General features: G+C 41.4%; 1 protein-coding gene across 1 annotated transcript in view; it reads right to left on the minus strand.

Annotated features, from left to right (window-relative positions):
- Positions 1-6,609: 6,609 nt before the first annotated feature.
- Positions 6,610-23,590, minus strand: part of zmym2 (zinc finger, MYM-type 2) — a 35,577-nt gene continuing 18,596 nt past the window's right edge. Inside the window, exons 8-25 of the mRNA XM_073474009.1 lie at positions 21,972-22,122; positions 21,122-21,237; positions 20,333-20,458; positions 19,927-20,077; positions 19,490-19,662; positions 19,231-19,396; positions 18,428-18,456; positions 17,960-18,101; positions 17,502-17,623; positions 17,035-17,185; positions 15,471-15,665; positions 12,758-12,900; positions 12,473-12,665; positions 12,240-12,391; positions 10,493-10,607; positions 9,683-9,925; positions 8,905-9,049; positions 6,610-7,993 (exon numbers count right to left, since the gene is read on the minus strand). Of these exons, the coding sequence (XP_073330110.1) occupies positions 7,768-7,993; positions 8,905-9,049; positions 9,683-9,925; positions 10,493-10,607; positions 12,240-12,391; positions 12,473-12,665; positions 12,758-12,900; positions 15,471-15,665; positions 17,035-17,185; positions 17,502-17,623; positions 17,960-18,101; positions 18,428-18,456; positions 19,231-19,396; positions 19,490-19,662; positions 19,927-20,077; positions 20,333-20,458; positions 21,122-21,237; positions 21,972-22,122 (2,739 nt within the window). The 3' untranslated portion in view covers positions 6,610-7,767. The remainder of the gene's footprint in view (positions 7,994-8,904; positions 9,050-9,682; positions 9,926-10,492; positions 10,608-12,239; positions 12,392-12,472; positions 12,666-12,757; positions 12,901-15,470; positions 15,666-17,034; positions 17,186-17,501; positions 17,624-17,959; positions 18,102-18,427; positions 18,457-19,230; positions 19,397-19,489; positions 19,663-19,926; positions 20,078-20,332; positions 20,459-21,121; positions 21,238-21,971; positions 22,123-23,590) is intronic.

Raw genomic sequence — 23,590 nt, forward strand, 5'->3', positions numbered from 1 at the left:
AAAGATCCCAACTGCAGTTCACTTCATCAACAAACCTCTTAGAGCTGTAATACTGTTCAATATCAACTTGTGGGTCAAATATTAGTCTTGCAGGACGATCTGAAAAGGAGGAGAGGAGCTCCTGACAAGGAAATGGGGAGAGGAGACTGTATCCTGGCTTCAAGAGGAATACTGTAATACTGTGTGTGTGTAAGTGTGTGTGTGTGTGTGTGTGTGTGTGTGTGTGAGACTGGCTGATGTGTCGGGGGGCGTTTTGGAAAAAGATGGGTTTGGTGACTCTGCGCTGAAGGGATCTCTGCACTCACTGCTTCACGATAGCTCTCCAAATAGGGTCAGGCCATCCTAAATTTAACCTAATCCAAGCCCCCCACTCTCCCTCACCGCCAGTCAGAGCCAAGGTTATACTCTTCTGTGTGTGTGTGTGTGTGTGTGTGTGTGTGTGTCTGCAGAGGGGTAGACAGTTCAGATATTCAGATAATTTCTTCTGCAACATTCCAGAGACGAGGATCAGTGGACATTTTTGGTGCATTTTGCAGCAGCAGCATGTAATAAATGAGTAAAAACAAAAGTATCCAACAGGATGAAAACAAGAATAACTGGGGGAAATATCTGTGTTGCACTTCAACCCACATCCTAGCTGTCCCAGCTTCACTCTTTCCCGTCCCTCAGCCGGTCCTGCGCCATGTGTTGAGGCACACAACCTGAGAAATGCAGTTGTCATCCATTCCTGCCCTCTTGTCCTCTGTGCAGCTGTACACTGCCTCTACACACACCCACACCCACACACATCTACACACACACCCACACACTGGCTCTTGCCTCCCAGTCGCTGTTGTTTTATCATTAAATGGCGACATTAGTTCATATCATGTGATTCGAAGAGGATTCATTGCACATTAGAGGCCCTAATCGCCACCTATAGTCTACACCCCGGGCCTCGCCCACATGACCCTGCTGAGCACAGCGCTTTCTTTATGCCCCCTGAAAGAGCTGGGGATTGAGCCCAAACAAAAAAAACCCCACGAGGGTGAAAAAATGTTTTTACACCCCTCGCAGGCCTGGCTGTGTGGGCGCACGGGGCCGTTTTAGCTTTAGATCAATGGGACAAGTTACTGGAGTCTGGCCAACTCTGACAGATAGCACAGAAAGAAAAAAGCTTGCCTCTTCAAAAAATTGGGTTTTGTCACTGTGTTTTGTACCTCCACCCGTCCAACACCCCCCCCAAAAAATGTGAGGTGAAATGGGGGAATGTTTTTCCTTAAAGCCTCCAAAAGATTTGAGTTTTCAGGCTTTGCTTCTTCTGTGCTGAGGGTGAGAGGGCGAGGCTGGGGGTGGGGAGGAGGAGGTGGGGTGTGCATGGGCTTATGGGAGGAGAGGGGAGGCTGCCTCACGCCGGCTGCAGATGTGAACCTCTTGTCAGACGTGGGTCCGAACACGGAAGCTCAACAAAGCTGCAGCTCTTCCTGCGGCTCATGATGGGTGTTATAGTTTAACAACATGTCTGGTGCGGATGATGGTGGCGCTGATAAACCAGGAGCTCACAAACACTCAGCTGGGCCCCAGGGAGGAGTTCACAGCGAGGGCGTAGCGCCCCCCATTGGGAGAGACCGGACAGTGCTCTTTTCCGCTCAGACACAAGACAGAAGCAGCCTCGTCTGTGGTCATTCTTGTGGTTTGTCTGCTGTAAAATGTCTGCTCTCATGACAGGATAGAGTTGTATCTATTTTTCTTTTTGTCAACAAATGAAAAGATCAAACTCATCAATGAATTCATCTGTATTCCTCTGTGTCATAGACCTCTATTGTTGTCTAAAAACAGCATTAAGAAAAAGCAAAAAGCCACGCTGTTGCATTGGGTGAAATGTTAATTAAATACCATGAGCACACACACACTGTAGTGTTTTTTTGGGTCGATTCCACAAACACCGTTTGGCTGCTAAAAATACTCATTAAGTACCAAATGCGTATGGATTCGCTTCTGAAAACAGTCTCCAACAAATATGCTGTTAACACCTGTCTGAGTTACATTTGCTTAAAACTACAGTCACCAGCCGTCTTAGAGAATTACTACCTTTAATACCCAAATAACAATGTGTATGTGTGTAAGATGTGTAAGGCCAGAATTTTGATTTTAAAGTCAAGTGTGTTGAAATAAATGGTGAAATAGCCAATTTCAGCCATCACAAGAGGCCCTCTCTAGAGCCAGTCTTTTGTTTGTCCTTTCTGGGCTACCGTAGACGATGCAACACTGGACTTAAAGTGATAGTTGGGGTCTTCTGATGTGGGGTTGTATGAGGTATTTAGCTCTAGTCAGTGTATCACCTGCAGTAGATGACTGTCAGCTCTCCTCCTGTGTGGAGAAGCAGCACTTAGCAACGACAGGGAGGCAGAGCATTGTTCTGCTGAACGTCACAGACAGCAAGATGTATTTTAGCCACCTAAAGGAAGGCACTCCTAATACATATATATACATATCCATTTAAGTGTATGCTGTATTTGAACATTTTTGGTGCTTTACATTGTCGTCACAGTCCTGTAATACTCATTAAAATTTCTTCTACCAGACTACGTAGTGCACCTTTAAAGGTCCACTTTGTAAGAAAGTCTCATCCCCAACTCATCAAATACTGATGCTTTGGGACGATGAACAACCCAATGATTTTCACAGGACATAGAGAGCCGAAGTCACACATCTTCTGGTTTGACCCACGGGACCTTATTTTGGAAATATACGTCATTATAAAGACCACACAGCAACAACAGTTGTGTTAGTGAAGTTGTAACTGCAGTTGTCAATATGAGCAGATTTATTGTGATTTTCTCCTTGTTAGTACTTTTTCTGTGCCGAGTTGGCGCCCATGTTGGTGTTGGTGACGTGTGTGGAGTGAGATGATGTAGTTCACTGAGTGATTTAACACAAAACTAGATGATATTTTGTTTCTATTATTAGGACAAACAGCGACTTTACTGACTTGAAAAATTATCTTTTTAATTCACAAACATCACATGTGTGATTCATGGCACAGTTGGTAGTCTGGTAATGTTCATTTTTTCTGTAGTGTATGTAAGAAGAAAAAGGGGTCACATATTTTTGATTAGATATTTGAGAATAGATTTTATCAAAACTTTTATGTTGACTTGTCTATGGAGAGCTGTAGGACTACTTCTGCATAGTGACACAACACATCCTGGCCTCTTTAACCTTTCCAACAGGACTTCCTGTCTCATGAGCCTGAGGCTGTTGTACTGACCCCGGGGTGTCGACAAGCCGCACCTCCTCCTGCCCTTCTGTCCGTCATCTCCCAGATAACTCCCCCTGCCTCGCTGTCATTTCCACCTGGCACCTTGTAAAAAAATGGGACATGATAGCGAGAAAGGTCAGAGCACAGGGAAGAGGCCCTCATGTCGAGCCAACGGTAACATGCTGCAGTAATTTGAACCTTGACGCTGGAGAGAAAGATGATGGTCTTCTTGGGGCTCATGTATGTCTATAAGTGTTTACATTAAAATGGATAACAGGGCCAATGACCAACAAGACATATAAGATAGTGTGCCAAAAACATTGTGTTATGCATCAAGAATCAAGATTCAAGTTATGTAACATTGTACAGCAAAGGATTGGACAACAAAATAATAGTCATAGTCCATCTATGTTACTCACAAATACAAAACTATATAAATAAATGATCAAATAAGTAATAGAAATAAAACTATTTCACTTGTGGAATGCAGAGGATGTGTTCAGGAGTCTCAGAGCCTGGGGAATGAAGCTGCTCTGTAGTCTGGTGGTATGGCAGCAGATACTTCTGTATCTTTTGCCAGGTGGCAGCAGGATGACCTGACTGCAGCTGGGCCTTTGGGCTCTGTGTAGACATCTCACTTCACCGATATCATTGATGCTTGCTGCAGAGCCCTTCTGTTTACGTGAATGGATATTCTTAATCAAATGAACTGGAAGTGTGTGAAATATAGGGGAAAGAATGACATACTGCTTTGTCTCATGTGACGAGGGCTCAATTTACATTGGTCAAAAGTATTTGGCTAGCTTTTGGATACTCTTTACAACACTGCTCTTGTGACTGGATGGGAGCAAATCGCTGCAGCTCAGTTCCAAATCAGTTGGGAAGCCTGACTCCAGAAGAAAGGAGGCTGTTGCAGCAGCAGATTGAGGCCCATGAAGATGTTCAGCTATCACATACAGCTGTAATGTTCCGGTGTCCACATACTTCTTGCCCTGCAGTACGTCTAACTGAGTGATATGTGATTTTCATTCCACTTTCTCTCATTTTGGGGATTTGCATCAACAATCTTCTGCAAACAACCCTGATGCTTTTAAGTGTCAGTTCACCAAAATCAAAATAGACATTTCTCTTCTCAACTCTCATGTTAACAGGTTTTGATTAGTGACGTTCTGCCACCCACCCAAAACGATGGCTATGAACAGAACTTAATTTAAAAAAAAAAAAGACATTTTTCTCTACTTGACATCAGTTTTTTTTTTTGAGGAGCACAGAAAAATTCTTCATACATATTTTAATATAATGACCCTTGTTCATGTTACCATCTTCACTTAAAGGCAAATAAAAGCACACCATTGAGGAGTCTGGTTAGAAAATGAAACCATTTATTTAACATGACCGTATCAGCAGATCAGCCCACACACATAGCATCAGACTCAAGTCACAATCACTCACTTTCAGTATATACAGATAGGCACATTCACATTAGGCATTAAAGCCAGCCACAGCGACTACTGTAGGTCCAAACCCGTGGCAGGTTTGGTCACTGCCTCGGAGTCCAGCAGGAGAATCAGCCAGGTTCACCGGGGTCCTCTCATCCTGTGTCAGGTTGAAGTTCCACAGTTTCACTTAAAAGGTGACAGATCTGGTGTCAGAAATCCAGACCTGTTCTCTCCCTAAATCCACTATGTTCCTGAAATGTTACACTTCAGTTCAAGACCAATAAATGCAGTCAAGTGTACAAAATAATAGAAACACCTGCTCTGTAGATCAAATAAAACTCAAAATGGAGTCCCTGACCATGTTGGCCGGGTGAATCCACTTCAGTCAGGAGGAGCAGTGACGTGGATCATGCAGAGAAGACATGTTTGATTCTTAATCAGTGACAAATTTGAGACATTATGTTTATGGTCAACATCTGGAGGGTGTTCCTTATATTTTAAGCACTGGTTATGGAGACGCACATCTGTTTGGTGTCAAATTTAGCCAGCTTTACATCTCAGAGTATTCTCTAAGTGGAAATGATCAAGGAAAAAGTAGGGGAAAAAAATAAATCATAAATCTTCACTTGATTTAAACTTGATGACACTTTCTCCAATTTATTTAAACAGTCAGAAAACAAATTCAAATGAAACTCAGGTAAAAAAAAAAAAAAAAAAAAAAAAAAAATCATATCATATGTCCAACCAATTCTTAATCACAATACAAGCTTTTGCCTTGCAGTGCTAGCACTCAAACAGCTGGGAGGAGTAGGGCACGTACAGTATTAACAAGTCCTCAGTTTTCAATCTAAATCAATATTAAGTTCAAAGGAGATTAAAAATAACTGAGAAACACCAGGAAAATACGAACACAAGGACAAAAGCAGAAAGGAAACGTTCCAAAATCGTCTTGAGTTCTGAATAGTCCGTGTCCTTCATGTTAAACAGGTTCCTGCAGGATACCCTTTCATGGACAAGAGAGGCGAGGGGGCAGGACTGCAGCAGGTTTTCAACGAATGACAGTTGAGATGGAAATGGCACCCATAAAAACCCCATCCCAACGTAAAGAGGATACACGCAAACTAATAAGAGAAATAAATAATCAGTCTTTTTAAAAAGGCTTCTTGGGAGGCGGGTTTTTAAGCTGAAGGTTTTGGTGGGAGGTTTTCTTTCCCCCCAAACTACACAGTGTCCCTCTGTGCCGACTCCATCTCAAATGACCGCCTTGTTTCAGAGATATTTACACTTCAAAGCAACCCAATCTGGGCTTAGTACGCATGTAATGCTACATTGCATGAATGAAGGATCTCCCAGCGTCCCCTAAAGAAATGCAGCATGTTGGTAGGTTGCCTTTACCCCACACCACAAGACAGTCAGGTTCGTCTGATGAGAGATAACGTTTACAGTCAGTCCCGACTCCTGCTGCTCTGAGCTGAAGTCCTCTGTGGTGCAGCGGTTTTGCCTGAGAGCAGTACTGATAGAGGAAGAGCAGTGAGCAGGATGACAGGATGGAATGAAAGCAGCCCAATTAATGCAGATGTGTGATACAGCTGAGGGGAAGAGGCTGCTGGTTTTGTGCTGCGTTCAAGAGATGTTGGAAAGTCAGAAATTCCAAACTGGAGGTTTTCATTATAAGTGATGCTATGTAATGCTAACAAGCATCAAAATACACTTAAGTCTAATTAAGTTTACAACCTAAAAGCGCACACACACACACACACACACACACACACACACACACACACACACACACACACACACACACACACACACACACACACACACACACACACACACACACACACACACACACACACACACACACACACACACACACACACACACACACACACACACACACACACACACACACACACACACACACACACACACACACACACACACACACACACCTGATTTGATTACTGGACTGTCCAGATGACATCTCTCTCACATTTGCGTCACACCTGTATAAGCGGGATGATTTACAACCACTTTTTTTCTGTAAGTGTTAAGAGTGACGCTGCAGGTCGTAGTCTAGCAGTGTGATAATCTAATGTACAGACCCCCGGTCAAAGGTGAACTCTGACCTGCAAAACCACCAGAGCCGGCTAGAGAGCAACCGAGACAGGAACCAAATGCTTGGTAAAGGCAGGTTGTACAGGTTTCACCAGCCATAAGTAGAAGATTTAGTGATTATCCTTTAAAATAGAAATTTGAAATATAAAGTACCAGGATTAGCATCCAAGTTATTATTATTAATTATGTCAAAGATGGAATTTCAACCTTCTAGCTGGGAATTTCAAACTTCCAACGTTACAGACACAGCATCACCTCCTCTGAGTAGTGGTTCTGGTTTCATCCAGAACTCATGCCTGCCTTCTCTCCCTCTCATTGATTCTCCTTGTAAAAATGAAGTTACTCTCTTCACCCCGAGCACGCCACTCCCTCTGTTCAATCCACGGAGCGACAGCGAGGAGGACATGGGGCCATCACGTCCTGTCCCTTCACCTGTGTCTGTACCTCCTCCTTGTAACCTGCTGGTGGCTGCTGATGACCTTTGCTGAACATGATACAGTGCTGTTTTAAGTTTAAATATTTAATTAAGCTGCTTTTATAAAACACCCTAAGCCCTCAGAATGGTTGACAACGGAAAATCTTTTCTTTTCAAAATATCATGATGATAACCGTTAATACACTTTGTTTTCTACCTGATTTAACTTTGTTTGACCAAAGATAACAAATAACAGCTCCACCTCCTTCATCTCTTACTCATCTTTCTTTTAACCTGAACAAGTTCTCATCACACACCAGGACACATCTGTGCCCATCCTCCTCTTTATGACTGGAGGGAAAATGAATTCCTCCTCCGCCAGAGTACAAGTTTGGGCTGCTCTTCACCACCACTCATCATCTCAAGTTCCCTGTTCTGGATGCCCCTCACCAGGAGGACACAGCAAGTCAACAAGGAGGTGAAGCAGGACGAGACAATAAGACAGGGGAGGTGCACACACACTAGCTATCCTCTGCTGACTGTCCGAGCGACTGCTATTCTCCCCCAACTGCTTCACCCCTGTCCTCTTCCTCCCCATCGTCCTCCTCCAGGTGTTGTCTGTCTGTGTAAATGTCCCTGACCAGGAGGACTCTGGTGAGAAGGCTCTCCAGGATCCGTCGCTCCAGCGGCGTGGAGCTGAACCACAGCGGGTCGTCTGGACTGCACGCTGGATCCGGCTGAACGTAGAAGACATCGAGGCGCTCCCGCAACAACGCTGGGCTGGAGGGAGGGAGGGGGCAGAGACAGACAGAAGAAGGGAGAGGGTGAAAGTAAAGAGACAAATGTGGAGGGAAAGAAGAAAATGGAGGAAAGTTAAAAAGAAAAGCAGCATCAAGAAGAGGGTGAGATTGGGATAGAAGGATGCATCAGATGAGGGAAAATAAGAGACAGATGAGGGGAGCAAAAGTAGGAGAGGGAAAGAAGATGACAGCACAGAAAAGTGCAATAAATGTTAAAAAGAAGAAAATGGGATGGAGAAATAAAATGATTGAAAGGATGTTAACAAAAAGAAAGGAGTGGGGTGAGCAGGATTAAAGGAGAGATGAGGAAAGAAAGGGGGAGGTGGGGAAGAAAGAAGTGTGAATTTCTTGTTTTGATTGTCTTCTTGAATAAATACAGAAAAACTGATAGTTCATATTTCAAGTCCTCATCTTTTAATAATCAACACTGAGGTTCAGGATGTGAACAGCAATGAGTTTAATCACAGGACTCAAACAGAAATCCAACTGAAGACAAACAATTTATCTAAATCAAACTTTCTACAGATGAAAACTGATGAATTATATTGGTTTGAGGAAACAATGTTACCGTTATCTAAAAGACAAATTCATATCATTAAATGTAAGGTCTGGGAACTTGTGAATGGCATTTTCACCGTTTCTTTTCAGTATTTTCACTCTGTTTCACAGTTTTTGTAATATCATAGACCAAACGTTAACAATGACCAGTCCATTCATTGATAAATAATCAGTTGCAGCCCTAGTTAAGATGTCAAGCTAAGACCATCAGGTGAATTATTAAAATACTAATAGTATAGAGGGAAAGTATTGCTGCAAAGAAGATGGTGTGTTAGAAAAAGTGTATTTTAAGTTTTATGTGGTCAGTTGCACCAGTATAGATACTAAACTCACCACTTAGATCTGTAGAGGTCATATAGGTCACACTCGTGCTTCTTAACCGGGCAGCGTACAGTGGAGCCTCCTGAGTCATCGTCTGATTCATAGTCTTGATCTCCGTCCTCCGACTTACGCTTCCTCTTCCTCGACTCCGTTTGCACTGAAGGACCACAAGACAAAATAAAACATTGTTAACAAGATTTGAATTGCTAAGATAGTTGATGTTTTATCAATTATTTTTCTTAAAGAATGGGCTTCCATAAATAAGAACCTCTGCCAAGGACCTCCCCTGTCCCCGTTAGAAAGAGTTTTCATTTTTTTTCGTTAATTTCTCAGGGAATAATGCCTGGATCTAGATGAAGAAAAAGAAATCTGGTGGATTGAGGTGGCTCGTATCTATGACAGTACAATATGTGAACAAAGGGGACTGTTGGGCCTTGGTGTAGGTGAGGTATGTGCTCTACTGAGTGCTGATCAAGTTATATTAACATCTGAATCATAAAGAGCCAATAATTTTCATCAATCCTCAATATACACAAATGTCACAAAACCTACAAGTACAAAATGTTCCGCTGGAGTTGTATTACTATTCTTGGTTACAGCAGCTCTTTAAAAAAGGCACACCTACTTACTGATAGATAATGTGAATCATACTGCTGCCTTGGTTTAATGGAGAGATAAAAAGCACAACTGACCCATTCAAAGTATAAAGAGATATGTCACAATATGCGATGGCTGAATTACATCAGCAAAATAAAAAATTGTTCCAATATGTACGTTTTGCAGGCCTCACCATGGTGATCCTGAGAGATGGAAGGCACGCGGATGCAGACGCTGGTCTCCTTGGTGACAGGATGGATGGTGTCAGGGCCGTAGACGTTGGCGAAGGAGAGGCGGAGATGCTGCTCTACGGTGCGCAGGCCAAAGTATTTGGTGTTCAGGTAAACCAGAGAGCGCAGCAGAGCGGCAGGACTCTGCTCCCCGAGCTGCCGGCTGCTCCACAGGCTCTGCTCCTCCACCCGACCCCACAGTGAGCCTGCAGAAGACAGCAACACTATAAAACATATTCTAGGAAATTAAGCACGTTTAGTCCGACTCTCACTCTTCACTAGCGGAGATGGAGATGAGATATTTTCTCAATTTTATTTGTTCAGGAAAAAAAAAAAAATAGATGCCACTCATTTCAGGATAAAAAAATATTTCAATTCTCACTAGAAAATAACCAGCAACTAACTGTGAATTTGTTTCAGCTGTTTGTATTGAGAAAAGTGTCCTCATATTACATCATAGTGCAATCACAGAGTGTCAGGATGTGAACAGCAGAAGAGTTATAATCATTGGACACTGCAGCACTACAGTTTAACCTCCACTGGAGGGCGCTAACAAGCACACATGAGAACACCAATCCAAACTGACCTCTGATTTCATTTGTTTAATTCGTTTTTTGCTGTTTTCTGTACATTGTGTTTCAGGTGTTTTCAATTAATGGAGTGATTTCAAATATGGTGAATCACTTATGTAGGAAGTCAAATTTGACAAAAGTGACAAAACAGCAATTAGGCGTTGAGCAGACTATCATATCAGACTGTGTGGCTGCACTCACCATCAGGAAGCACACTGGGCTGCCAGTCCTTCAGGACCTTGTTAAGCTCCTCTCCAAATTGCTGGTAGCATGGGTCGCTAAACAGGTCATCCTTGCGGCCTCTGGCGTGGAGATGCTTCAAACAAATACAAATTTGAGTTAAAAAAAAAAAAGTCAAACAAACTCAGCCTGCAGTCAGTGGTTTCCCTGAGATTAAACTTTAGTGTCCTCATATTAAAAGATCATCACTGTGTTTCAGGATGTGAACAGCAAAGAGTTTTAATCACTGGACACATAAATCTATACATTCAGATCAAAGTGGAACAAGAAGGGTTTCTCTGGCTTGCTGCTAAAAGATGTGAAACCGGTCGTCTCCTCTGCAAAAAACCTACGAATGAGCTTAATGAAAGAACATGTTTAAAAAGTGGGGGAAGGGCGCCGGCACATTACAGCAGGCCCAGAAAGGGAGAAGACATTTTCAAATGTTTAAACCACATGACCTGATTAAATTTTACATACACCAATAAAATCTTTAAAACTTTGTCAGTTTCTTACAGATAAAATCAATCTTACATGTTTCTGTCAGAAAAGCCACACTCCAGAGGCCTTTGGACCATCCTGCGCTCCATTCTGCAGCCATGCTGCTGCTGCTGCTGCTGACATGTGAGAGCAGGAGGGAAGGCTGTGCACTACTTATATTCGTCCCACTGGGAACACTCAGTCTGAGATTAGTTCCTACCCCCAAAATGACTGAAGATGGAACTTGAGTGGAGAGTTGGCAAGGCTAATTCTTAAAAATTATATTTACTTCATGTGAATATTTATATTGTTTTGTTGCACTCTTAAATGTCATTGTTATTTTTTGATTTATTTTAAGAAATTTTGTTATTTAGTATGTAAATCAATGATCAATCAATGACACATTTTAAATAATCCTGCTAACATTACAAGATTTAGCAAAGATGCCTTTCCTTTGTTTTTCTTTTCCTTTTAATAATTGTTATTTGAGAGTATTTTAAGGTATTTATGCCTTTACTTGATACAGACAGTAGTGAGGTGACAGTAAATGAGGGGCTAAACAAAGGAGGGACAGGAAACAGAGGGGGAGGGCTTAAACAGGAGGACTGCCATCACATGGTGCACAGCACGATGTCCCATTCTCACACTGAAAAGAGGCTCCTTGTCCTCAGTGTGTTCTCCCAGAGTAAATAAAGGCAAGATAAAAAAATTTAAAAAAAGACAATGACCATTTCACTGTAAATAGACCGTGATGATTGTGATAGCTTCATTTAAATTTGTTAGAACAGTGTCTCATGTTCAATCTCAGCTGTAATCCCAGATTGATTCATGTCTTGTCACATTCTTGATGCTTCAAAGACACAAAGAAGAGGCCTGTCCACTCCGCAGAGCGGGTGATTTCTTTCCAGTGAAGGCACAAGAAGTTAGCAACTGGCCTGCTAAAACTGAAACATCAGTCACTTGTCTGTCAGACCAAGTCAAGAAAAAACACTAAAGGAACAAAGACCAAAGTGGACTGTAGCACAAACCTTTATTAAAGGACTAACGTTTCAACGCTATGTGCTTCTTCATTAGAGTCAAACAGTGCCCTGCTCTGAGAGCATCGGACAGGCTTACAGCTCCACATGAAGTTGTTGAGACACTAAATGTCAGTGATCAGTGTTATACTCTTCTAACCTTACTTCTATATCCGTGGTCTGGTGGCTTACTGGAGAGGTGCTGGTGTTTTATTCTCTGGCTTGGTACCAACCTGCTGGATGCCCAGACAGAGGTAGAGGATGCTGTCTGGAGAGTAGCGCTCCCCACTGGGCCTGCAGACCTCCCTGACAAACCGGGACAGAGCCATGTTCAGCTCCTCTGAACTCAGCGACAACAGGTTACTTTTAGTCCGGGCTGCAGGAGCTGGGAACAGACACAGATTGCTGTCAGCAAGCATATCCTACATGTTCTCAAATATGACTATCAACCAGGGCAGCAGGTTACCTGGTTTGGAGCTGTCCTTTCCTTTGGTGTCATCTGATTGGTCAGAAGAAGACAGTGCCCAGCGTTTCCAGGCATGGATACCATAGCGGGCTTTGAGAGGCAGCGATCGACCTTCTGACTGTTTGCCTGTTGGATGTGAAGAGGAGGACGAGGCTGGATCTGAGCTCTCCTCGACCGCCAGCCTCTTGTTCCCCTGAACAACAAACACACCAATTACTACACTGTCAACTTAAGTTGACCACTACAAAGTATTAATATGTATACTGTATGTGTTTGTGTACATACTTGTTTCCTGGGCTGTGGTCGAGGTGTCGACTCCTCCGGCTCCGGCACCGGCTCCGGCTCCTCCTTCTCCTCTGTCAGGACTGGAGGTAGAGAGAAGCCCATGTCCTCGTCCATTCCCTCCAGGACAGGAACAGTTTCTGAGGCTGAGACACGACAACATCTGTTCAATTAGTTTCTTATTCCAGTCAGGGTGGGAAACAGGTAACGTTAGATTTAGGGGCTTATACATTGTGGCATCAGTGACTCAGCATTTAGTTCAATGACTTATTCTTAAGATACTAAGTGTATCAGCATTCAGAGCCTCAGGTACAGTGACACTGTCATAGTCGGTACATTTACATGTACTCAAGAGAGCAGCTTATTCAGACAGACAGGGTTACGCAGCTGATCAGACAAAATAAAAAAAATCCATGTACACCTACAACTGGTCAATAGTCTGATCTCTCCCCTACACCCAACCTCAGAGACACAAGACACAGTGTCTGCTTTGATTAGCAGCACAGTGGTCATGGTTAAGAAATTAGAAACCTTGCTTGGGAAATCAGATTTATCTTATCCATTAACCCTGTTATGAAAACTGGGTTCCCTTTTACATGAAATAAAAAAAAAAAAAGTGACCCAAAATGTAACCCAATTCCTTAAGAGAATGTAAACGCATCACAAGACTCCCTGGCTAGAAATAAAATATAAACATTTCTGCAGGTAAAGGAGTGGTTTTCTCTTTGCACAAACAATCCAGATGTCCAACAGCTGCATCTACATAACTCTCTACAAAAGTCCCTATTTGTCACATATAATCACTGTAATCAATATGAAATAAATAGTTTATAACAGGCTAGAATGTAGCTGTAAGCAGATTTAATTGTTCATTAATGTATTTGTAAACAGCTATAACTCCCCCTGTGGATACCCATAAGTGGAGGCTGCTTTAAGAGATAATGAATGATAATATAGTAAAACAGCTGTAATGATGTCTTCCTAGGAGAAATTGTTGCCAAAAACTGCACATCAATACACACTCAGCAAAACCGTCATATATACTTACAACTACCTCACATTGTACTATAAACCATTTGTTATATACCATTTAGAAATGCTTAATGGGGTTTTTATTAAACACTTTAATTTGTAAGGGGAAGAATGCTCTTCATGATTTAATTAATCCAGTTTATTTACAAAGTATTTGACGACCTACAGTAGGGACACAGTGGAACAAAAAATATACATGTATACATGATAGATACAAAAATACTGAGATCCGAATATAATGAGAATTACTCAGTTTAGGGCAAAAATGTAGTTTAGTTTCAGACGGAGGCCATCATGTTTAGGTCCCAAGAAAGGGCCTAATATCATGGGTGGAGCCGCATTTGAAGTACATACGATCACGGCCCAGAAAGACACAGTAGAGCTAAAGAATTTTGTACCAGTCCAGTGACGACAAATTATTAAGAGCAAAAACGTAGCCCAACAAATGGCTTGGTTAATGACTTAATACTCCTCCTCTGGACAGTACATCAAATCTTAAACCCTCTACGCCCTGATAGTGGTGGTGACAGCCAGTCCAGAAATAACCAATGGGAGGAATTTGAATCTCAATTACTGAATTGATCCTTTTTTAAAACCCATGCAGTCAGATGTTGTTACATAAGAGCTGCTTCGCTAACCAGCATGAATGGAAAGAAAAAAAGCAGACAGACTGAGAGAAAGAGACAAAGTCAGCGTGAGCGTTTCAGACAAATTGACTGATTTGAATTCAGGAGCATTTCTTCATTTACTTGACAGTCAAATTGAGGTGGCACCGAATAAATGTGAAAACATGTCTTGAAGAGACAAGTTTAAGTCCTCTTTCAGCAGCTTATCAGCAGTAACAAAGCAATCTGAAAAATTCAAAAAAGGTTTATTGGCCTAAGAAAAGAGCTGGATCAGTCACCTCATAAATGGAAGGGCTCATATTACCAAAAAATGTCAGGAATGATGTTTATGGAGTGCTGCAGGGATGATGTATTTTTGAAGGCTAATCCGGAAGTTCCCATCGCCCTGGTCCCCTCGACAAAAAGCTAATAGAAAATGTCTATTGTATTTTGGATTATTGCAGAAAATAAGCTCTGTGGCAAAAATAATTTATGTTACGTTTTGTTCAGCAAGATAATCTTCATCTCTGTAGTCTCATTAGCTACCTGTTAACATCTGCCTTTTTTATGATACGTAGGAGCTTCAAAATTCATGAGTGGGCATTTACTGATGAACAAAACGGGACAATAATTTACACATATTTACACTTGTGTTAACCACAGCCCTTATTTTACACATCTAACCAGAACCCCATTCAAAAAACCCATTGACTTCAAGATGAAGGATCCAGAGGTGCAAAAATGTTGACTCCTTCCCCCACTTTATGTTCAGATATACTGGTATGAAATCAATGACATCTGTCGAGCTTAGCAAATGATGGTAACAAAAGGTGAAGCTAATTATTTAAGTACAAGCTTTACTGTTAATTTAAGAAAAAAATGGCTAAATGTTTTTTTTCAGTTCTATCAAAGTGTACCAAAGTATCTATTTGACTGACCGTCAATCCTGTAAATACCAAATATTGCAGAACTATTATTACTCACGACTTTTACAACATGATAGTGATTGCTCCAGACTGACACTGGCTCACTGGCCTAGTATGGACAGGTCTGGAACTCCATGTACAGTCAGTGTTTACCTTGAGGGAAGTCTGCCTCCAGGTCCAGGTCGGGCTCATACTTGTCATCCTCCTCCTCCTCCTCCTCTTCCTCCTCCTTCTCCTCCTTCTCCTCCTTCTCCTCCTTCTCCTCCTTCTCCTCCTTCTCCTCCTCAGAGCTGCTGCTGGAGGACTCCTCCCCTTTATACTCCCTCTTCACCTTCACTGGCTTTACATCTGTAACACAGCCAGATCAGTCTTCATTGTCATCACACGCTGCTTTCTTCACATCTGACTGAACATCCTGTAAAATTGGGATTTTGTAGGTTTGACATTGACATGAGCTTTGCTTAGTCCAGTTCCCCTGGCTTTCACGTCAGGACTTGGCCTCGTAAAGACTGAAATAAATCCTTAGTATCCGTCATCATTGTTACATTTTCACTTATAGTAACAGGGTTTTTCCTGCATATTAATTTTGGAGGCAGCCACCTACGCTAAAAATAAACTTAAATTTTCCTTGAAGAAATTTCCTCCAGTATGAAGAGCTTTCGATGTCAGGCTTTTTCCTTATTATCAAACAAATCCCAGTGAACTGCCGCATTGCTGGTCAGACACTTTAGCTTACACTTGCCCGTCTTACCTTTTAACAGACCCAGTTTATCGATCATGAGCGTCATATAACCAGAATAAAGTTCCAACTGTATCAACCTCTAGTGTAGCATTCAAGCTAGCAGCTATACACACCACTTTCCCTGGTTGTACTTCACTATTACAGCCACCAACTGTTGGCATCATGAACCTCAAGTGTTGCAGTGCTGATTTGGAGGACCACACGGAGGTGGTAAGATTGACATTTAATTAATTATAGGCTATGGCGGCTATGTGTTCGCTAATTGATGCTTTTTAAAAGTTTCCTTTTCAGTGCCTAATGAAATGTGTCCTGGAATACAGGTAGAGTTTCCAAACTTTCCATTCTAAAACCAGACTTGAAGTTCAGAATGACCTGTCATTATAAAACTAGCAACCAGCAAGTACTACGGTGCTGGAGCTAGTGGGCTATGCTATATCCTTAAGAGTCTGTAAGCCTATGTACTTGAAAAAGGTTACGTATGAATAAATCCAAATAATGCAATCTTATTGAAAAATTCTGCACGACTGTCTAAATGGCCTGGATTTCTTTTTCACATTCATTCATGTAAACATAACAGAAAATATATAATAATGATAATAATTTGTGGTCCTACATTAAATGTTGTATGTTGTTGGTCTATATTGCCCCCCCACAGTTTAACCTAACTGATTTGCCTAAAGGATCTGAAATTCTGGTTTATTGGCATGAATTTAAAATGTAATGAAAATGACCAATTAAAAGATTTGCGCCAAGGCACCTACCGCCACCGCCCTATTTGGTGCCAGGAAAACCCTGAGTAAGAACCCCAACAAGGTGGTTTAACAAACAAATAACTATGATTGCTGTCCCTGTGCGTGCTTCTTTGACACTTTTCAACATTTAGAAAAATATTTGAGTCTCAAGATAACTTCCATTTGCGTCGTATTCTGATCTCTAATGTTTTAATCCAGACACCAAACCCCCTCATGAGGGTACCTGGCTTCTGCTCCTCTGCAATCATCTCAGCCATGGAGAGCAGGTCGGCCTCCAGTGGGTCAGAGGGCACTTTGTTTTTTAGCTCGCTGATGCTCTGGATGATCTGCTCCGCCCCCTGCAGGGTGGTGGGCAGAAACACAGGCACAGGGACCTGGACGGGACAAGACATACAGCTTTTTGGTTATTAATCAGACAACTTTAGATTTTTAGTGTTTCCTTACTTTGGTTGGGTGAGATTTTTTCTTCTGAACACCAATACATTTTTCTCGACCACCATTTGTACAGTACATTGTTGTGTTTACCCATTTGTTCATGAGCCACAAGAGCCATTTTGAGCAGCCTGTCATTTTAACATTTATTATAGAGCCATTTATTGATTTCTCTATGTTAACACCTTTGCAAGATAGGTCTTTGCCTTGTAGTATGGATAACCCATGTGTGTTAATGAGCTAAGGATTATGTCTTACCGGTACAGGCAGAGAAACTGGAGTAGGAGTGACCTGGGAATACATATTCATGGGCACGGGGATGAAGACGGGCACCGGTATGGGTACAGGAATATACTCCCTCTTCACACCATCGTCTACATCTGTGGACACAGATATGCCGAGTCATAACATTGTGTATTAGTGATTCATAAAGCAATAATAAGGACTAGCAGCAAAAGCTAAATACATAAATGTGCCTGTTCCATTGCCTCACTATAGCAAACTTAAGCTGTGCTTTGCAATGCTACCTGTAATCAGATGCTATTCACTTGGCCCTGCACAACATCTCTGATTCAAGTCCAGCATAAACATTAACTGTATCATATCATTTGCCCTAAACTATCTAATTAATAATAATTAATTAATATAAGAGATTTGAAAAGAAAAAAAACATTTTTTGTTATCATTAGCACTTCTAAGTAAGATGCAGTCTTCACCTGTCTGTAAATGTTTGCTCTGCATGTGTGGCTTGCAGTACGTCGCCTTGGTCAGGGTGAGCGGCTTGCAGAGCACTGCCTTGTTCTTGACATCCCTCATCAAACCTCCACCAGCGTACGCCACAGTACCCTGGTTCACCAGCTGCAACATGGCAGAGAAAAAATATATATACATATATATACAGGTTTCATTTCAAACAGAATTGTGGCTTCTGCACCTACAAAATGATCATTTATTATACTGAAACTTAAAACGTATTATGGGATTGCTTTATAAGTATAGTAGATAAGTAAGAAAATACTTGGTTTAAAAAAAACATGTGAATTACACGTCCAAACTCATAGGTGATAAATTGATGACATTTTGGCAGTTACTAAAACACTATGTTAATACAAAGTAACAATTAATATCTAATAGCTTCAATGCCAATTGTATGATACTGAAACCTTTTTCAAATTCTTACTTACCCCTAGTTTGGCGCCCTGCAATTCAAGCCCTGTAAAGAGGAAAATGAAAAACATCACATCATTACGTCACAAAGAAATCTGAAGTGACACATACAGTAACATAAGCAGGCAAGTTTTTTGTATCATTATGTTGCAGTTGGCATCATTCACTCCCCAATACTTGACCCTTAAAGAAGCATTCTCTGTTACAACAGTAAGCATGTGCTCAAGAGGTAGGGTGCGTTATGAATCACATACTTTTTCTTTTTTACTTTTAGTATGTACTGTTGCAAGCAGTATGTATGCAATTGGGACATACAACTCCGTCATGACAGTGCGCCTTGAACTTTGACCCTCTTCTTCCTATATCTGTCGCAGCTTTAGCTTGAAATTTTGGAGTAAAAAGAACATCGTACTTATACTTAAATGTCATTACAGTGTCTGTCATTCTGTCTAATGAGCTGTCAAATGTTTGTACTCTCTGCTTTGTTTATATTTGCATGACACACCATGACGTATTTAACAGATCTTCCGCTGCGCAGAGGATTGTGGGTCAGAATAGCCAAAAAGGCACGTTGGCTTGCATACTGCAAAATGTGACTAGATGTAGTAGGAGATGCTGGTATTTTTGGCACACTGCATTTTGCATATTTCGTATTGGGACATACTGAATCTTTTTCTGGCATAACAAATAGTATGGTACTTCGGGTATTGGAATGCAGGGCCAATTTGTAGCTGGACCTTAGTTCCTGCAGAGCAAGCTAACACACACACACACACACACAGACACACAGACACACAGACACACAGACACACGTTTGTACCTATGCTGGTGTTCTCGGGGCCTTTCTGTGTGACCATGATGGGCTCGTTCTGCTGGCAGTAGAACTTCAACAGACACTCCTGGTCACAGAAATGCTTCATCTCTGCTCTCCACATCACAGACTCTGTCAGGTTACCCTGCACCTTACAGCAGTCACACCTCGCAGCCTAGTGGCCACACAGAGACAGTTTCAGAACATTATTCATATACTTATTCTATGTACATATACATTTGTTTTAATGTATCAACAATGAGCGGACCTTGAAGTACCAGTCGTTGAACTTTTTGGCACAGGTCTCGCCGCAAAAGTCCCGTGTCATGCCGCCGAGCTGCCGGGTCACGCCTCTCTTACAGAGCTGGTTGCAATGGTTGCAGCTGACACACTTCAGACCCAAACGCCTGATAAAATCCTGCTTAAATAACAGCTTACAGCCTGAAAAAACAAACAATAAATTCAAAGAGAATGATGAATAAAGTGGAAAACAATTTTTGTTAAGACCTCAGATATACAAACCAAAAATATGCTTAAAATGACAAAAAGACAACATAAATGATTAAATTGCTAAACAACTAAAATCATACGTGAAAGAAAAAAGGCACTGAAAACCAATCAACAGCTAATCAACAGTGTGATTTCTTCAAAACTGTCCAGAAAATTGCTCCGATTTATTAAGTGTCCTAGAGAGGAGATTAGTACCTTCGCTGCAGAAAGGTCTCTTAACACCAGAGAACTTGACCGTCTCATGTAGCGTCTTCTCCTCTTGACAGTACTCACAGAACGTCACAATGCAGTGGAGCTTCTTGTAGTCCTCACAGCATGCCTTACTACAGAACTGGTAGACCTTATCCTGAAGACAGACACATTTAGATAAAACACATTTGGATCCATTCTGATTCATTAACAGTATGTTTTGTACCCAAAACCCAAAATTAATTTTCAATTGACACATTGTTCAGCTCCAGGTAGACTTATCCTAGTTTCAATCTTCTTCACATGATTGTGAAGCATTATTTGTGAAAGAGATATTTTGTGATATCTGTAAAAAAAAATAAATAAATAAATAAAATAAAAGTGAGAGAACTCTTCCTCAGGACTGTCTCACCTCCCAATCCAGAGTTTCGGGCTTCAAGCTGAATGCTCCGCGACAGTAGTTGCATTTCAGCTGGACTGTATTGTTAGTTGTAGAGACAGGCGTCTGACCATTGGTGGCTGTTTGAAGAGTAGCATTCTGCAAAGAAAGACATCATAGAGACAAGATTAAAAAAGTTTCTAATGCCCTTTTACAAGCATTATACTATAGATGGACTTGGATGGTATAATATGAACTCTGTATCATAAACACGGTCATGGTAGTTTCAAGAAAGTCTGTTTTCTCGTTAATATGTAAATTAATGCAACATGGTGCTAAAAAACTAATCAGGTCATGGACTCCACTGAGGGAACCTGTGGTGTTTCATGTTCATGTTTAGAGCTGCTGTTTTCATGCGGATCAGTCAAATGGGTTGATGGTTTTATTTTCACAATTTTGACCATCTTTTCAATCAGCCAAAATAACATATTATATAGAGGAATTCGGCCACAAGGGGTCTGCTCCATACAACTTCACATAAGAGAGCAGGGAGCATCGGAAACACCACATCAGTGCTACTAATTTACTCCAACTATCCAAACGATTATTGCAGTTTCAGCAACATCCTGGTGCATGGTCACAGCAGCTGAGACGCTGCAATTGGATGAAACAATTTGGCGTTTCATTCAACTCTATCAAAGAACTCCAGTGCTTAATAATCCAGAACACATCAGTTGATTACTTTTCTGTAGCTGTGTCTGTTTTTTTGTAAAAGGACCCATATTTGTGTCTTCTGCATTGAAATGACAAAAGAGTCCCCACCTGGAACTTGGTAACGCACTGTGAGCTGCAGAAGTTGAGGATGTTTCCCTCTGGCAGCGTGGCCTGGTACTGTGGTAATGAATTCCTCTTACAGAAGTGACACGTGGGCTCTGTGTCTGCACACACAGACATTAAATGTTAAAATTCATATGAAAATGCATTTAATACACATGCTTGTCACTTTTTTTTTTTTTTTTTTTAAAAAAAGGTCTTTTGACTGAAGTAACTGTTTCTATTTAAGCATTCAATTTACATTCAGTAATGCTACTTGGTTTGCTGGGATAAAATAATATGATCAGGAGTGGACAAACAGGTTAACAGGAGCTTTTCTCTGCTGCTTTGTCAAGTCAGTTAGAAATTATCTGACCGACCAAACAAACAAACAAAAACATTCAGAGCGGGACATCATCAATTCCAAACAGTAACAGTAGGCTCAAGGCTCATTAATGCTCAACGTTAGATAAGCATATGGATATGGACGGAGCCTTCTGTCTGTACACTGTTATGGGGGGAAGTGCAGCAGTGTTGCCAATAGTTCAACCGAGACAGGACCACAGGACAAGGGGAAGAAATTTGAAAAATGGCAGAACTTTTTGAGGAGGGGTTATGTGAGTTGGTGAGAAGTTTTAAACATCTGTATGATGTGTCTTGGCCCAGACACAGTGACAAACAGTTATTACAGTACAGCTGGGAGGATAGTGGAAGGGAATTAAATGTGACTTGGACGGTGGTGAAGGAAAAAGTGGAGGTCCGTACGAGAACAATCTGACTCTGAGCGGCACCTAGTGGTTCAGAAAAGCTTGGTTTTAATGTTATTTAGCCCACTTGCTTGTGTAGTCTGGTTACTCACTGAGGAAGGAGGTTGTTGCGAGTTTGCCCTTGTTCATGCAGGTGACGGAGCAGTAGGAGCCCATGGTGCCGCCCGCTCCGATGCTGTGGAGCACCTCGCCTGTTTTGATCAGCGTTTTGCAAGTCAGGCAGCTCGCAAGTTTACTGTGTGCCTGGGACAGAGAGGGAAAACATCACATCAAAACAGCAGCAATTTGATGTTCTACAAGACAGTAAGATTAAGTCACTGATAAAGCGAACTGATTAAACAATAAAAAATGTTTAATGTCAACTCATTTCAGTGTACATGGTCCTCCAACTGCTCTAAATACCAATTAGGCTTCTATCAATTAGTTTCAAGCCATTTTATTCACAATACAGTCCACACAGACACATAAACAGAAAGCACTTTCATAGAAACAAAATATCCAAGCATACACTATTATCCATGGTGGAGGAACAGTGCACCAAAGAGAAATAACAATAGATTATAATAAACTGAAATCCTGATGGACCCTGTTCATTGAAAAAAGAGCTTTTAATGTGTGTGTTGGGAGTCTGGAGAAATGTCGTACTTTTATTGAGTAGACCTTGAACATGAGCATCAACTGAGTAAACAAATCTCCTGTTTACTGTGGCCAATAGTCTACATGTCTGCTTTGTGATCTTTTTTCCACTGCTTGGCCATAAAGACAGAGATTAGACTCTTTATCTAGTTATTATCACAGTGACTAGTAGTAGTAGCGGCATCAGCCTTGGACATCTATTGTCACATTATTCAATATGTGTTGGAAGACGTGCCCCCCCCCCTCCTTTTTTTTCATTATTTCTTCTTACAGTGAACAACAAGGATGATGCAATCATGCTGAGTAAAGAACAGTTACTTTCCTCACTGCAAAACGGCAATTACTGAATTGATTGGAGTTATTCAAAAATATATTTAAACTGAAGAGGCAGACAGAATTCAGAATGTGTCTCCTGAAGGCATAACTTATAACTGCATAACTGATTTTCATATTTAGAGGAACTGAGTTTTCCAGACTTGAAGATGTTAGTTCTTTTTTTATAGAAATGCAGACACAAGAGCTGGTCACATACAGAAAAAGCTTATTCGTATTTCACTCATGTTCCGCTATTTAAGCAACTGAGCAGGTTTGTATGTGATGGATCATTACTGGACACTGAGAAACACCAGCTCACAGCGTTACTGAACAATCAGCCTGTCGTTATACAGACCTCGTCGTTTCTTTCAGTTATTAGTGGAATGTCCAATAAGCTGGTGTTGCCAAGCAACAAATATATTTCCGGCCTTTAATTTCTGGCAAATATTTAATTGCAACACAATTTAGCTGTGACATATTCAGTAAAAACTGAATAACAGAATTACTAGAGGTTTAACATCTCGAGGGTGAGTGAGCTATATCTCATTAAACCCTGCCTTTCATTATTTGGGGATTCATAATCCGTCTACACAGGCTGGTCCATCAGCCATCATGATCAAGACAGCAGTTTTGTTCTGAAAGAAAATCGCATACTGGACCCCACTGTGCAAACAAACATTCGCAGAGAAGAGAACAAACATCCTCAAAAAAAAAAGCTGCCCCAACTATTAGTAATTTGAGCAGCCCTTTTGTTTTCTGT

The sequence above is a fragment of the Pagrus major genome, chromosome 9, assembly GCF_040436345.1.
Source record: "Pagrus major chromosome 9, Pma_NU_1.0".
NCBI classification, from domain to species: domain Eukaryota; kingdom Metazoa; phylum Chordata; class Actinopteri; order Spariformes; family Sparidae; genus Pagrus; species Pagrus major.